We start from the raw sequence: 16,704 nt of genomic DNA on the forward strand, positions 1-16,704 counted from the left end.
GTTGTGTCAATTTAAAATGGATGAAATTAAAAGAATTTGCCATCAATCCACACACTATATCTCAGAATGACAAAGCGAAAACACGTTTTATTTTATTTTATAGGGTCTCTGACTTGCATAGCAATTAATGACACACAGTGTAGATTAGGATGTCACTACCAACTCAGTAAATTTCATAATTTTCTCTTGATCCTGACAAACTCCCCAGTCCCTGCCAGTGACAAACACACCCATAACTTGATGCAGCACCACTATTCTTCACACGAGAGATGGTGCAGAAACTGCATTCCATGTGTTGGATTTGCACCAAACTTAATGCTTTGTAGTAAAACCAAATAAACACATTTACAGCCACTACACCAACACAATTATGGATTGAAATAGATTATTTTCCATTAAGGGATTCTTTTTCGCCACTTGGTTATAGACCAATTTTGTAGAGTGACTGAGATGATGATGTCCCATTGACTTGTGCTTTTTCCTCTCCACCATTCAACTTTGTAGATTTTTGTAAGTCTCCCCAGGCCTCAGGGTCGCATTCCTGAGCAGTTTTGTTCCTCTCCATTTGCTCAGTTTATAATGACAACCTGATCCACACAGTGTGTAATTGATTCCTATGCAAATCAGAGACCCTATAAAAACAAAGATATTAATTCCAAAATGCAAGGAACTATTATCCTTGCATTAAGATGGACTCAATTCAACTTACTGAGTGATTTGTTGATGATATTTTTGCATTTTAGCTAATTTTAAGAGTGTCATAGCAAAGGGTCTGAATACTTATGTACATGAGATATTTCTGTATTTAAATGTTACTAAATTTACTGAAATTCCAAAAAACTTGTTTTCGCTTTGTCATTCTGGGGTATTGTGTGTGGATTGATGGCAAATTCTTTTAATATAATCCATTTTAAATTGAGTCTATAACGCAACAAATTGTGGAAAAGTGAGAAGGGGTCTGAATACTTTCCGAAGGCACTGTGTGTGTGTGTGTGTGTGCGCACAGTTAGGTCCATACATATGTGGACTGTGGCTGTTTACCAAAACATCTGAACAATCATAGAACACACACACACATACACACTCATAGAACACACACAGACATACAGTTAGGTCCATATATATTTGGACTCTGACACAATCTTAGTTATTTTAGCTGTTTACCAAAACATATTCAAGTTACAGTTATATAATAAATATGGGCTTAAAGTGTAGACTCTCAGCTTTAATTTGAGGGTATTCACATCCAGGAAGGGTTTAGGAATTACAGCTCTTTTATATGTAGCCCCCTCTTTTAAAAGGGACCAAAAGTAATTGGACAATTGACTCAAAAGCAGTTTCATGGACAGGTGTGGGCTATTCCTTTGTTATTTCTTTATCAATTAAGCAGGTAAAAGGTCTGAGTTGATTCCAAGTGTGGCATTTGCATTTGGAAGCTGTTGCTGTGAACGCACAACATGCAGTCAAAGGAGCTCTCAGTGCAAGTGAAACAGACCATCCTTAGGCTGCAAAAACAAAGAAATCCATCAGAGACATACCAGCAACATTAGGAGTGGCCAAATCAACAGTTTGGTACATTCTGAGAGAAAAAGAACACACTGGTGAGCTCAGCAACACAAAAAGGCCTGAATGTCCACGGAAGACAACAGTGGTGGATGATCACAGGATCCATCACATGGTAAAGAAAAACCCCTTCACAACATCCAGCCAAGTGAAGAACACTCTCCAGGAGGTCGGCATGTCATTATCCAAGTCTACCATAAAGAGAAGACTTCACAAGAGCAAATACAGAGGGTTTACCACAAGGTGCAAACCTTTCATAAGCCTCAAGAACAGAAAGGCCAGATTAGACCAGAAAACATCTAAAAAAAAGCCAGCCCTGTTCTGGAACAGCGTTCTTTGGACAGATGAAACTAAGATCAACCTGTACCAGAATGAAGGGAAGAAAAAAGTATGGAGAAGGCTTGGAACGGCTCATGATCCGAAGCATACCACATAATCTATAAACCACGGTGGAGGCAGTGTGATGTCATGGGCATGCATGGCTTCCAATGGCACTGGGTCACTAGTGGTTATTGATGATGTGACAGAAGACAGAAGCAGCCGGATGAATTCTGAAGTGTTTAGGGAGATACTGTCTGCTCAGATTCAGCCAAATTCAGCAAAGTTGATTGGACAGCGCTTCACAGTACAGATGGACAATGACCCAAAACATACTGCGAAAGCAACCCAGGAGTTTTTTAAGGCAAAGAAGTGGAATATTCTGCAATGGCCGAGTCAATCACCTGATCTCAACCTGATCGAGCATTTCACCTGCTGAAGACAAAACTAAAGGCAGAAAGACCCACGAACAAACAACAACTGAAGACAGCTGCAGTGAAGGCCTGGCAAAGCATCACGAAGGAGGAAACCCAGCATTTGATGTCCATGGGTCCCAGACTTCTCGACAAAGTATTAAAAATGAACATTTTATTTATGATTGTTAATTTATCCAACTACATTTGAGCCCCTGAAAATGGGGGACTGTGTATAAAGATGGTTGCAATTCCTAAACGTTTCATACAATATTTTTGTTCAACCTCTTGAATATAAGCTGAAAGTCTGTCCTTCAATTACATCTCGATTGTTTCATTTCAAATCCATTGTGGTGGCGTACAGAGACAAAATTATGCAAATTGTGTCACTGTCCAAATATTTCCGGACCTAACTGTATGTGTCTGTGTGTGTGTGTGTGTGTGCGTGTGTGTGTGTGTGTGTGAGTGTGAGTGTGTGTGTGTGAGTGTGTGTGTGTGTGGTGATTGACCCTCTGATGTTGATGAAGAGGTCTTCGCAGGCCTTGTGTGTGTGGAACACCTCGTCCCTGAACAGACACAGACACGTGCTGCTCTGGAGCGCCAGTCTCCACAGGCTCACCGCCGCCGCCTCGCTGCTCAGCACCGCATGGCACAGGATGAACCCAACTGGGGAGGTTAGCATAGCATGATGCTACATACGGCTGCACAATACCCATTCAACTCAATGGGAGTTTAGCATAGCATGATGCTACATGCTGCTGTAGAGCACCCATTCAAGTCAATGGGATATTAGCATCATGCTAAATGATTTCAGTACTTACAGACGATCCACTTCTCCATGGCATCGAGGGAGAGGTATTCACAAGGCATCTACAAGAGAGAACACTGTGTGAGTGTGTGAGTGTGTGTGAGAGTGTGAAACACACGCTGGTCACTGTCCTCTACCTCACTTATCGGTGATAAGACAGATGTTTATTGATTAGTGTTGGGCTTTGTTTAGTAGTGGGAGGTTGAGGTGATTCTTAAGAGGGTGGCTGTGGGTTGTGGTTGTGGTTCTAACCGTGTCTGACTGGGCAGGGTTCAGCATGGTGCTGGGGGCAGAGATGAGGCTGAGCAGCTGGGCGTTCCTCCACTGGTCAGCTGACAGGTTCCTCCGCGGGTAAACCATCTGGAGTGAGACCAGGGCGTCTGACAGAGACTTGGGGGGGGGGGGGGGGGGGGGTGAGAAAGACATTCATCTGAGACAGTTCTGATCAGGGTGTCAGTGTAAACTGTATAGATGTTTCTAGATGGTGTAGATGTTTCTAGATGGGGTATTGATGTTTCTAGGTGGTGTATAGATGTTTCTAGGTGGTGTATAGATGTTTCTAGATGGTGTATAGATGTTTCTAGATGGGGTATTGATGTTTCTAGGTGGTGTATAGATGTTTCTAGATGGTGTATAGATGGTTGCCTCACCTTGCCGTGAGGAACGAACTCCTCCATCATCTTCTTCAGAGGGTTCTCATAGTCCACCACCATCTGTCCCAGCCGGGGGTACTCCCTGTCACTATGAAAACACCCCATAATAACACAGTTACTATGACTACATCTGGGCAGTCATTCGTTCTACCTAGCTCTCTCTGTGTGTGTGTATGTGTGTGTGTGTGTGTGTGTGTGTGTGTGTATGTGTGTGTGTGTACCTGGCTCCGTGGGTCATCTCGTGGGCGTAGTTGTAGAGGCCGATGATGGCCTTCCTCTCCTCGATGCGAGACAGCAGCATCATCAAGTTGGCGTAGGTCACCACCAGGTCAAGGTAGTTCTTGGTCAGGTCAAAGTTCACCGTCTACAGGGACACAACAACAGATGATTGGCAGCAGAAGAAATCTCTCTCTATACAAAGGCTCAGGCAAAGATATTGCTGATTCATATGGAAAACAAGATTACAGAAATATTTAGTGCCGAGAGTGAATAAAGTCACTCAAATTGTCAACATTCCAGAGTGCCAAGGGTGACTATTCACCAGAAATGCATAAATGATGATGCTTCATTTTGTAGCCAATCAAAGTGTTGTTGCTAGGTAAACACCACATAAAACACTTGGCAGTCTAGGTGGTGAGGGTTCCGGAATTCTTTGGCAGTTGGTGGGTTAAAGACTTACGATATCAAAGAAAACCTGGCACGCATCAATGGTGTTGAGGAGCTCGCTGACGTGGTCCTGTGGGAGAGAGGAACATGTGACTGGCCTGGACTATTAGACACAGATATCATTACTAATACACCTACATTACATTGAAGTGATTTAGCAGACGCTTCTATCCAAAGCAGCTTACAATCAGTACATTTGTCTCAGTAAGTGAATCAACGAGACATCATCATCATCAACACCATCATCATCATCATCAGTACAACCTTCCATAAGAACCAGTGGCATCGACAGTCACAGTGCTGGAGAAGGTTTTTAAATCTCAAACATAACCGCCAGGCTTGGTAATGTGAGGCTGAGGCGGCGTGGAGCTGTTCTGCTGCCCTCACCTTGAACTCCATGACGTCTACGAAGGTGAAGTAGTACAGCGCCAGGTTCTTCAGGATCTCAGACTTCTCCTTCTGCAGCTGGGCCAGCTGAGGCTGTGGAGGTGGACAGGAACACCTGAGTCTCAACTCTTCCCTCTCGGAACCTTGCAGAAGGTCTACACAGTTGATAGTTCCAAACACTGAGTCGTCTCTCCCTCCCCCTCTCCCTCTCCAGACCCCCCCCCCCCCCCCCCCCCCCCCCCGACCCTCCCCTCTCCAGACCCTCCCCCTCTCATCCCCTCTCCAGACCCCCCCGCCCCCTCCCCTCTCCAGACCCTCCCCTCTCCCTCTCCAGACCCTCCCCATCCCCTCTCCAGACTCCCCCGCCCCCTCTCCAGACCCTCTCCTAGCATAGTGTTTGTGTCTACAGCAGAAGAACTAAAACTGTTCTTAAAAGAAGAGCAAAATAGGACAAAAAGTACAAACTTACCAAAAAGAACAATCCAGAAAAAGCCAGTTTAGCAAAACAAAACAAACACACACAAACACACACTCAAACAAACAAACAAACACACACACAAATAAACAAAACAACAAAAGGGACAAGTTAACATTAAACCTGATGAATCAACTTCTCATTACATCACCACACAGCAAAGGATAACAACTAACGTAGCATCTGAAAACACATCAAAACACAGGACAAGCAATGTCTCACACACACACACACACACACACACCACCACCACACACACACACACAACACACACACACACATCACCACCACACACACACACACACACACACACCACCACCACCACCACCACACACCACCACCACACACACACACACACACACACCACCACACACAACACACCACCACCACCACACACACACACACACACCCACACACACAACCACCACACACACACACAACCACCACACACACACAGTGTCATCTGAACAGAGTAAACAGCAGGACTGACGTTGTTGTTCCTGGTCTCCACGGCGGGGAACCTGCGGACGATGAACTTGACGGCTGACTCCAGGGTCTTATCCACCAGGTAGGAGGGCTTAGCCTTGGGGTCGCCACACGCCTGGGGGGGGGGGGGGGGAACAGAGAGAACATCTGATGCTACAGCTACAGTGGACAGATATCTCTGAACTCTGGCAGTCTGGCTCAGAGACACACAGACACACACACACACACACACACATTGTGGCACCAGAACATTCTAATCAGAACCACGTTGTTGTGTCAGTGTAGCCTTCTGGAACGTTCTAGAATGTCCTCTGAGTTCTGTGTGTGTGTGTGTGAGAGAGAGACGCAGCTAGCTACATAGCATGACAGGTAGAGAGAAAGAGAGAAACAGACAGACAGATAAACCGTGAGGAAAGGATGATGAAGGAGAAGAGAAGAGGAGAGGAGAGGAGAGGAGAGGAGGAGAGGAGAGGAGAGGAGAGGAGAGGAGAACCCTGGTGGAGGTGTAGAGGAGAGGAGAGAGGAGAGGAGAGGAGAGGAGAACCCTGGTGGAGGTGTAGAGGAGAGGAGAGGAGAGGAGAGGAGAGGAGAGGAGAGGAGAGGAGAGGAGAGAAGAGGAGAGAAGAACCCTGGTGGAGGTGTAGAGGAGAGGAGAGGAGAGGAGAGGAGAGGAGAGGAGAACCCTGGTGGAGGTGTAGAGGAGAGGAGAGGAGAGGAGAACCCTGGTGGAGGTGTAGAGGAGAGGAGAGGAGAGGAGAGGAGAGAAGAACCCTGGTGGAGGTGTAGAGGAGAGGAGAGGAGAGGAGAGGAGAGGAGAACCCTGGTGGAGGTGTAGAGGAGAGGAGAGGAGAGGAGAGGAGAGGAGAACCCTGGTGGAGGTGTAGAGGAGAGGAGAGGAGAGGAGAACCCTGGTGGAGGTGTAGAGGAGAGGAGAGGAGAGGAGAACCCTGGTGGAGGTGTAGAGGTAACTTCATGTTAACCGTGTCAAGAAAGTCCAAATGGAACCAGACTACAATACCCATGATTATGTCCTCTCTCTTATTGGCTGGTTTATCCTCTCTCACTAGGCTACAAGCTCTCCTATTGGCTGGTTTATCCTCTCTCACTAGGTTACAAGCTCTCCTATTGGCTGTCTCTGCAGGGACGGTGCCTTAGCGCTGACCGGGTGTGGAAGCACACGTGCATTCTGGGTAGTAGAATGTATCCGACGGTGAACAGGATGTTGTCATCATCGTGACCTCAGCTGGACTAACACTGGAGGTGGGAGGGGACTCGGGTTACCGTGGTGACTGCTGCTGACAACCACACATCAGAATACAACCCAGACTGTTCTGACGTTACTATGACGTTGTTCTGACGTTGTTCTGATCTATCATCTTATGAAGTCTTCTATCCTGGGTTAGGGTTAGGCACCAATGGCCATGTCAGCTCCCTGACCTGGAGCCTCCTCCTCTCCTCCTTCTCCTCCTCCTCCTCTCCTGACTGCCTCCTCCTCAACTACAGCCAGCCAGCAACACTAATCAAGGACAACACCACCAGATGTCCATGACACAAACACTGCATTAGCCTGGCTGGTCTTAAACAGTGAAGTGGTCTCCTGATGCAGCTCCACCAGGGGAGTGGTCTCCTGATGCAGCTCCACCAGGGGAGTGGTCTCCTGATGCAGCTCCACCAGGGGAGTGGTCTCCTTATGTAACTGCACCAGGGGAGTGGTCTCCTGATGTAGCTGCACCAGTGCTCAGAGAGAGAGGGAGAGAGGGAGAGAGAGAGAGGGAGAGAGAGAGAGGGGGAGAGAGAGAGAGAAGGAGAGAGAGAGAGAGAGAGAGGAGGAGAGAGAGAGAAGGAGAGAGAGAGAGAGAGAGAAGGAGAGAGAGAGAGAGAGAGAGGAGGAGAGAGAGAGAGAGCACACATGTAGCTACAAGCTACTAGCTATGGCTAATGGGTTCCCTGTGGTTGTTTTCTTGGTCAACAGAGAGCTAAGCTATGGTTAGCTAGCACAGGTGAGGTTAGCTAGCACAGGTGAGGTTAGCTAGCACAGGTGAGGTTAGCTAGCACAGGTGAGGTTAGCTAGCACAGGTGAGGTTAGCTAGCACAGGTGAGGTTAGCTAAGGTTAGCTAGCTAGCACAGGGGAAGGCATGAATGGATCTATACTAGACTAGACATACAGGCGGTTAGCTTCAGCTCGCTGGTGCACCGGGTGGGTGGGATTTGCACCCGCAGTCTACTGAAGGATGAGGATTAGACCAGACCGGGAGAGGAAGTACAACAGAACACTCATCCTGCCTCTGCCAGGGTGTCCTCTACCTCTGCTGAGGGATGCATCACCTACCCGCTAACAAGGCTTTTAAAGGCCTTTGTCCTGGCAGGAGGCTAACTCAGTAAGGCAGTCAACAGCAGGTTCAGCCTGATGACTTAACCACCACAGCACTTACTGGAGCTAGGCTAACAGCTGGACCTGTGCTAGCGTAGGGTGGTTTGCGAGGCTAACACATAGACCTGTGCTAGTGTAGCGTGGTTAGCTAACACAGAGAGAGAGAGGGGGCAATGAGACAAGGGGCTAGTCAGAAGGCAGGCGGGGGGGGGGGGGGGATTGGGAGGGTGGGGGGGATCGGGAGGGGGGGGGGATTGGGAGGGTGGGGGGGATCGGGAAGGCGAGAAGCTGTGCAAACCTTCCAAACTTGTCCTTGCTGGGGGGAAGCGTTGTAACAGAGAGAGAGAGAGAGAGGAACACATCAACACAGGCTCCACAGTCACTGACAAGCATGGCAACCCTAACCCTGACTCTAACCCAGACCCTAAACCTAACCCTGTTAGAACGCCTCATAGGGGAGGAGCTTGTCCTTCCTACGTGATTTAAGGACCTCTCCCAAACTGTCCAGTCTCAGTGTTCTGTACTATCATCTACTCCTGGGTGGAGGGCTGCTCGGGTGCTGGGACAGCTGGAGAAGCTTTGTTCTCAGGACAGTCTAGACACAGAGGAACTCACACACAAGCGACCATTACAACTGTCCTGTCCTCTTAGTCCAGACTAGTCCTGTCCTGTCCTCTTAGCCCAGACTAGTCCTGTCCTGTCCTCTTAGCCCAGACTAGTCCTGTCCTGTCCTCTTAGCCCAGAATAGTCCTGTCCTGTCCTCTTAGCCCAGAATAGTCCTGTCCTGTCCTCTTAGCCCAGAATAGTCCTGTCCTGTCCTCTTAGCCCAGACTAGAACAGGCCTAGTATCAACAAACCATCCCCTGTCACTACCGGGTCATTATTCATGACAGAACAGCGCCACCTTCCTGTGACTGGAGGTAGACCACTGACCTCTGGGTTTCATCAGTCTAAAGACGTTATTCTTCGTAGAGTCCACCTATAGGCCTGTTACTAACATAGTCCACCTATAGGCCTGTTACTAACATAGTCCACCTATAGGCCTGTTACTAACATGCTAGGTTACACTAAGATCACTAAAAAGAGCTCAAAACAACAGAAAACAAAACAAATCTTGATTAACTAAAACTATTAACATGAATATTAAGCTGCTGTTCATGTCAATAGACAAAGACAAAGACAGTTTATTGGCCATGCAATCAATTCTCATCAATTGTTGGAATGTGGTAATTTTTTGTACACACACACACACGATATGGTATCACTGTCGCTATGCTGTCAACCAAGCTCGCATCACAACAGTCCCTGGACGGACGCCCGCAGACGGACGCTAGCTGACGGACGCTACCAGACGGACGCCAGCAGACGGACGCCCGCAGACGGACGCTAGCTGACGGACGCTACCAGACGGACGCCAGCAGACGGACGCTACCAGACGGACGCTAGCTGACGGACGCCAGCAGACGGACGCTAGCTGACGGACGCCAGCAGACGGACGCTAGCTGACGGACGCTAGCTGACGGACGCCAGCTGACGGACGCTAGCTGACGGACGCTAGCAGACGGACGCTACCAGACGGACGCTAGCTGACGGACGCTAGCAGACGGACGCTAGCAGAGCTGTAGTCAAACTAACGCTCTGAACACGGATGTGCCTCGAACACCAACCAGAGCTGTCTGACGTCCACCCGGCCGATCCTTCCAGCTGACCGAGGGAGGACACTGGACACGGTCTCTCTGTCTACAACAACAGGCCAGCTGGCTAGCCCAGCCTAGCCTAGCCCAGCCCAGCCCAGCCCAGCCCAGCCTAGTCCAGCCTAGCCCAGCCCAGCCCAGCCTAGCCCAGCCCAGCCTAGCCCAGCCTAGTCCAGCCCAGCCTAGCCTAGCCCAGCCTAGCCTAGCCCAGCCGCTACCGTCAAGGCCTCGACACGTCCCTGTTCCCGACGGAGCTCATCGACTCACCGAGGAGGGGCACGGCCAACGCCAGGCAGGCTCTCATCTCCGGCCGTGTCGGTTGGTTGTGTTGTTGGTTGGTTGGCTGTGTTTGTCGGTTGGTTGTGTTGTTGGTTGGTTGGCTGTGTTTGTCGGTTGGTTGTGTTGTGTTTGTCGGTTGGTTGTGTTGTTGGTTGGTTGGCTGTGTTTGTTGGTTGTGTTGTGTTGTGTTTGTCGGTTGGTTGTGTTGTTGGTTGGTTGGCTGTGTTTGTTGGTTGTGTTGTGTTGTGTTTGTCGGTTGGTTGTGTTGTGTTGGTTGTGTTGTGTTGGTTGTGTTGGTGGTTAAACCGGGAGGACCGGAGACGCCATGTTACCTTTTTGATGTTGTAGATGCGCGTGAGCATCCCGGCGCCGCGGTCGTTCAGGATGCTCATCTTCTCCGCGAGCTTCTGCTGGCTGGGCTGCATCACGCCGCGCGACATCCCGCTGCCTCCCCTGCCTCGTCCCAAAACGCGGCTCCGCTCGTCGCAATGTGCCGTTCGTACAGAGAAACCGAGTAGGGGTTGTGGTTGTGGTGTTATATTCGGTGTTTTTCCGCTGGTCGGTGTCTCGCCCTGCGGGTCACAACGAGGCTGCTTCCTGCAACACGACCGCACCGCCTGACGTCATCACCCCGGTCCCACTTCCGGGGTCTGACACCGACCGGGCTCTCCCTTACCGGCCTCTGCTCTCCAGGTCTTCTGCAAGAAACCGAATTAAAATACGTTTCATCAGTTCCACTTAGATGTGTCCGTTGTGGATGGTTTTGATGAGCATTGTTCAGAGGTGTGAGTGAGCTAGCAGCGTTGTGAAGTGTGTCACAGATGCATTCTCTGGCTGAGGAAATACAGCGGTTTTCTAAAGCGAAGCTGAAGAAACGATGTACTCGCGTTACAACCGTCACCGGGAGACGGCTGCTCGAAACGAGGGGGGACGGCTCCGGTGTACAGGAGCTGGAGCAGCCGGCAGAGGCGGGAGTCTGTGGCTTTGTTCAAGACAACAGTCTGGATCTCCAGGTCGGCGTCATCAGGCCGTTTCTCCTGCTCGGTAAGACACCACCTGTCTCTGTCCCTGTCCCCTGTCCCTGTCTCTGTCCCTGTCCCCTGTCCCCTGTCCCTGTCCCTGTCCCCTGTCCCTGTCCCCTGTCCCTGTCTCTGTCCCTGTCTCTGTCCCTGTCTCTGTCCCTGTCCCCTGTCCCTGTCCCCTGTCCCTGTCTCTGTCCCCTGGCCCTGGCCCCTGTCCCTGTCTCCTGATCCTGTCTCCCTGTCTCCTGACCCTGAACCCACTGGGATTCTGAGGCTCATCTATTCTACCATCACATCACATCATCACATCACACCACATCATCACATCACATCATCACATCATCTCATCACATCACATCATCTCATCACATCACACCACATCATCACATCACATCACATCATCACACCACATCATATCACATCATCACATCACATCATCACATCACATCACATCATCACACCACATCATATCACATCATCACATCACATCACATCACATCACATCACATCACATCACATCACATCACATCACATCACATCACATCACATCACATCACATCACATCACATCACATCACATCACAGTTACACTGGCAGATATTGTGGTAAAGTTCTAGAGGCTGTAGACCTAGTGTCACACTGTATTGGCATGAGTTATAATAGCATGGTTATAACTAGAGAAGTGTGTATTAGCATGGTTATTACATGTTTATAACTAGAGAAGTGTGTATTAGCATGGTTATTACATGTTTATAGAGTTGTGTGTATCTACAACGTGGACTTTGTCTCTGTATCAGCCTCTCAGGACGCAGCCCAAGACATCGACACCTTGAGGAAGTATAAGGTAACACACACATGATCTAGACATGTACACCCATATACATACATGTAAACCGTCTCCCTGTTCTGAAGCAGCTGTCCTCTGTCCTGCAGGTGTCCCATGTGCTGAACGTGGCATACGGGGTGGAGAACAGCTTCCCTGGTCTGCTGCTCTACCAGACAGTGACCATCCTGGACCTCCCAGACACAGACATCCTCTCCTACCTCCCAGACTGCTGCAGATTCATCCACCAAGCCAGCGGGGAGGTGATGGACTCAGGCAGCGTGTAAACCTGGACAGTAACAAAGAACAGATCACAGGGATACTCACTAACCCTCCTCCTCCTCTTCCTCCTCCTCCTCATCCCCCCCCCCCCCCCCCCACCTCCTCTTCCTCCTCCTCCTCACCTGCAGGGTGGTGTGGTACTGGTTCACTGCAATGCCGGGGTCTCCCGCTCCACCTCGATTGTGATTGGCTACCTGATGACCATGGAAGGCCTGGCGTTCGATGATGCGTTCGCCCTGGTGAAGCACGCCAGGCCTTCCGTCCGCCCCAACCCCGGATTCCATCAACAGCTGAAGAACTACAAACCCCGGATTCCATCAACAGCTGAAGAACTACAAACCTTCAACACTGTGTCCTGAGCTGCCTAGACTTTAGCTCAGCAGGCTAACACAGTCCCAGAGGAGCTGGGCTCAAGCCCCTGGGCTCTAGCGTCCTCCCTGGAGTATGTGTGTGTGTATGGTGTGTGTATGGTGTGTGTAGGTGTGTGTGTGTGTATGGTGTGTGTGTATGGTGTGTCTAGGTGTGTCTAGGTGTGTATTATCCACCAGGAACAGTGTTAGTCCACCAGCTGAGTGGTCTGATAATTGATAATGATGTTTGTTTACCGACTGGTCTGTCACATTTCTTCAAATAAAACATCCGGTCTGTTATTAAAATGTGACTGAACAGTGTGTTACCTCCTGTACACCACCAGAGGGCAGTGAGCTGAAACCTTGGTTGAGAACGTGCGTGTGCAGTGGCAACATGACTCACCTTCCCAGGTTTTAAAACCAGTTCACTTTTGTTCTTTCAAAATGTATTTCTGCCCCCAAAATAAAACAAATTGAAAGTTGTGTAACTTTTTATGTGAATAGCTACAGTATGTAAATGTATATGACCGTAATAAACCTCCCAGTCTAGTTTAACATGCTTGATCTCACCCTCTTTCTGTCTCCTGTCTGTTCTGTAGGTGTCTGAGGTGTGTGTGTGTGTGTGTGTGTGTGTGTGTGTGTGTCTGAGGGCTATTTCTGTGCCAGGGAGGAATGACTCCATGATGTATGTGATGTTTAATTCATGATATTCTGATATTCTATCCTTTGATGTTGGATTCAGATACACACAGTCTACATGTCAGCATGGTCTGTCTATCTATCCCCCCCCCCCCCACACACACACACACAGTCTACATGTCAGCATGGTCTGTCTATCTATCCCCCCCCCACACACACACACACACACACAGTCTACATGTCAGCATGGTCTGTCTATCTATCCCCCCCCCACACACACACACACACACAGTCTACATGTCAGCATGGTCTGTCTATCTATCCCCCCCCCCCCCCACACACACACACACACACACACACACAGTCTACATGTCAGCATGGTCTGTCTATCTATCCCCCCCCCCCCCCCCCACACACACACACACAGTCTACATGTCAGCATGGTCTGTCTATCTATCCCCCCCCCCCCCCACACACACACACACACAGTCTACATGTCAGCATGGTCTGTCTATCTATCCCCCCCCCACACACACAGTCTACATGTCAGCATGGTCTGTCTATCTATCCCCCCCCACACACACAGTCTACATGTCAGCATGGTCTGTCTATCTATCCCCCCCCCCCCCCACACACACACACAGTCTACATGTCAGCATGGTCTGTCTATCTATCCCCCCCCCCCCACACACACACACAGTCTACATGTCAGCATGGTCTGTCTATCTATCCCCCCCCCCCCCCACACACACACACACAGTCTACATGTCAGCATGGTCTGCCTATCCCCCCCCCGCCCCCGCCCCCCCCACACACACACAAAGTTTTCAGTTTATAACCTCTTAATAACACTCCTCCTATAGCATCCTGGACTGGCTGGGTCCAGGAGAGAGAGAGATGTGTGTGTGTGTGTGTGTGTGTATGGTTCCGCCATGTTGCTGTTAGAGGGTGATGTTGCTATGGTGATCACCTCATCAGTTATCCACTCAACTCAACTCGGAATGTTGAGACTCCTTCCTGTTTATGTTCAACATCCAGAGACTCCAGAAAACACACGCACGCACGCACACACACACACACACACACACACACACACACACACACACACACACACACACACACACACACACACACACACACACACACAGCTCATTTAACACCATGTAATAGGTTATGGGATTCAACAGAATTGGAACACAGAGGGAGTGTGGGTGTGAAGTGTGTCTCTGTCGGTGGTTCTGGAGGTGTTCCCTCACTGGGGATGTTCTGGAGGTGTTCCCTCACTGGGGATGTTCTGGAGGTGTTCCCTCACTGGGGATGTTCTGGAGGTGTTCCCTCACTGGGGATGTTCTGGAGGTGTTCCCTCACTGGGGATGTTCTGGAGGTGTTCCCTCACTGGGGATGTTCTGGAGGTGTTCCCTCACTGGGGATGTTCTGGAGGTGACGTCAGGACATGAACGCATAAACAAACAAACAAACAAACAAACCAGTGACCGCGTGACCATGTGACCATGTGACCATGTGACCATGTTGTTGTGGAACACATCTGAAGGTCACTCCCTTAAAGAATCCCAACATTGCAGGCCTAATAGGCTCAATCAGCCGACCAATGGGCTGTCCTTGTCCCTCCTCGCTGACACATCTGTGTCACGGCCGGCCCTAACCCTCACCCCCCCCCCCCCCGGGCCCCGCTAGGGAGACCTCACCCCCCCCCCCCCCCCCCCCCCGGCCCGCTAGGAGACCTCACCCCCCCCCCCCCCCCGGACCGCTAAGAGACCTCACCCCCCCCCGGCCCCGCTAGGAGGACCTCCACCCCCCCCCCCCCCCCTGGACCACTAGGGAGACCCTCACCCCCCCCCCCCACCCCCCCCCCGGACCGCTAGGAGACCTCACCCCCCCCCCCCCCCCCCCCGGCCCGCTAGGAGACCTCACCCCCCCCCCCCCCCCCCGGACCACTAGGAGACCTCACACCCCCCCCCCCCCCCGGACCACTAGGAGACCTCACCCCCCCCCCCACCGACCACTAGGAGAAGAAGAAGCTGTGGCCGAGGTTAACGAGGCAGAAACCCGTGCAGCTCGCCGCCTCGACCCCCAGCTGAGGACACTGGTTAACGGCGCTTCGACCTCTGACCTCACAGCCATCGCCCTCAGGCCGCCAACAAGCATCGCTAAGGAGATTAGCGTGTAAAAGCGGCGTCTATCCAGATTAGAACTGAGTTATTGGCTGACCCACTGGCCAGCTAGAGGACCTCACCCCCCCCGGCCCGCTAGGAGACCGCCTCCCCCCTGGCCCAGCTAGAGGACCTCACCCCCCCCCCCCCCCCCCGCCCGCTAGGAGGACCTCATCCCCCCCCGGCCCGCTAGAAGACCTCACCCCCCCCCCCCGGCCCGCTAGGAGACCTCACCCCCCCCTGTAGTTCCCCCGTGGAGGGCCGGTCCTGCTGTCCTGGTGTGGAGGTGGAGTCTCATGATAGGACCCCTACCAGAGGAGCCTAATGGTCCTCATTCCAACTAACATCAAATAATATCAAATAATAGGTCTAATATGACTCTGAGAAAGCCCCCAATTCAAACAATAATCAGTCAAAGAAACGCAGACTGTATATATATATGTATGTATATGTATATATAACCTATAGAGTAACTGTATATATATGTATATGTATATATAACCTATAGGGTTAATGTGCTGTTTGGGCCGGTGAGGTGTGTGAGGACGCTGGTCATCTGCTGCTAATTGATTGTTAATCCGTCCTGCAGGCGCTGACAGGCCCGCGGTCTGACTGGTGACAGATGGCCGCTGATCTCAGCCACAACACTGGAGGGGGCGGGGCGAGAGGCCACCAGTGTGAAGGCAGTGATTTAATACAGCGCATCTATAGGTGGAGCCGCCTGTCACTCAAGCAGCACAGATATAACCCTGGACAGGAGGAGAGGAGAGACAGAACCTGAGCACCGGCCACAGAGGGACATGAAACTCTGACAACTCAGAACACTCCATCAGAGGTAACTATCAAGACATTCAGAGCTTCCTGGCTGGACTTTCACATGATCAAGTGTTGTTAGTTTCCAAACGAATATGTGGATGTTGCTTGCAAACAAATGCTTGGATGTTTCTTTGGGGCGTCAGTTTGTGTTGGATGATGGGAGGGGAGTGGCCTCAGAGACCTGCTTCTTGTTTGTTTTTCTTGAAACACATTTGTTTAATTTTGTGAAATGAATTGACGTTAAACGTTAAAGCCTGTGCGTAGACGGACCCACCGGCCTGTCATTGGCCATGTGACATCTCACAGCTATTAATAGTAGAATATTAATAGTGTAATCTATAAGCTGGATCATTCCCTTACGTCACCAAATGATGATTTAATGTTGTCTCTGCATCAGCAGTTTTGATGATGAGTAACCAACTCTCTCCTCCTCTCCCCTCCTACTCTCCTCCCTCTCCTCCCCTCCTCCTCTCCTCCTCTCCCCTCCT

The 16,704-nt window shown here is 50.4% G+C and overlaps 3 protein-coding genes across 6 annotated transcripts in view; 1 reads left to right on the plus strand and 2 right to left on the minus strand.

Annotated features, from left to right (window-relative positions):
* The window catches only part of LOC310819775 (nck-associated protein 1-like), a 22,803-nt gene extending 12,222 nt beyond the window's left edge, over positions 1–10,581 (minus strand). For 2 of the 4 annotated variants that reach the window (XM_083691157.1, XM_083691155.1), the window contains exons 1-9: positions 10,447–10,581; positions 5,774–5,884; positions 4,809–4,895; positions 4,435–4,491; positions 3,977–4,119; positions 3,753–3,843; positions 3,355–3,492; positions 3,116–3,164; positions 2,804–2,960 (exon numbers count right to left, since the gene is read on the minus strand). In XM_083691157.1, coding sequence (XP_083547283.1) covers positions 2,804–2,960; positions 3,116–3,164; positions 3,355–3,492; positions 3,753–3,843; positions 3,977–4,119; positions 4,435–4,491; positions 4,809–4,895; positions 5,774–5,884; positions 10,447–10,554 — 941 coding nt within the window. In that variant the 5' untranslated portion in view covers positions 10,555–10,581. Of the gene's footprint in view, positions 1–2,803; positions 2,961–3,115; positions 3,165–3,354; positions 3,493–3,752; positions 3,844–3,976; positions 4,120–4,434; positions 4,492–4,808; positions 4,902–5,773; positions 5,885–10,446 lie in introns of all 4 variants that reach the window. The other 2 variants (XM_083691156.1, XM_083691154.1) reach the window with 1 other exon arrangement.
* A 340-nt stretch (positions 10,582–10,921) lies between these two features.
* Positions 10,922–13,073, plus strand: LOC310819789 (dual specificity protein phosphatase 19-like). Its single transcript, XM_083691178.1, has 4 exons — positions 10,922–11,158; positions 11,933–11,979; positions 12,069–12,221; positions 12,369–13,073. The coding sequence occupies exons 1-4, from the start codon at positions 10,936–10,938 to the stop codon at positions 12,597–12,599; spliced, it is 654 nt and encodes a 217-aa protein (XP_083547304.1). The 5' UTR covers positions 10,922–10,935; the 3' UTR covers positions 12,600–13,073.
* Positions 13,074–15,973: 2,900 nt separating this feature from the next.
* The window catches only part of pdxkb (pyridoxal (pyridoxine, vitamin B6) kinase b), a gene marked incomplete at its 3' end in the record, with an annotated part of 10,583 nt that continues 9,852 nt past the window's right edge, over positions 15,974–16,704 (minus strand). Inside the window, 1 exon segment of the mRNA XM_083690788.1 lies at positions 15,974–16,047. Coding sequence (XP_083546914.1) covers positions 15,974–16,047 — 74 coding nt within the window.

Source organism: Argentina silus, assembly GCF_951799395.1.
Source record: "Argentina silus genome assembly, chromosome: 19".
NCBI lineage: Eukaryota > Metazoa > Chordata > Actinopteri > Argentiniformes > Argentinidae > Argentina > Argentina silus.

Excerpts from the sequence above, each read along its gene's own strand:
- LOC310819789 (XM_083691178.1), top strand. The coding sequence starts at position 10,936 with ATGCATTCTCTGGCTGAGGAAATACAGCGGTTTTCTAAAGCGAAGCTG. Across the intron at positions 11,159-11,932 it reads CAGGCCGTTTCTCCTGCTCG|CCTCTCAGGACGCAGCCCAA; the intron begins GTAAGACACCAC and ends TCTCTGTATCAG. Across the intron at positions 12,222-12,368 it reads TCCACCAAGCCAGCGGGGAG|GGTGGTGTGGTACTGGTTCA; the intron begins GTGATGGACTCA and ends CCTCACCTGCAG.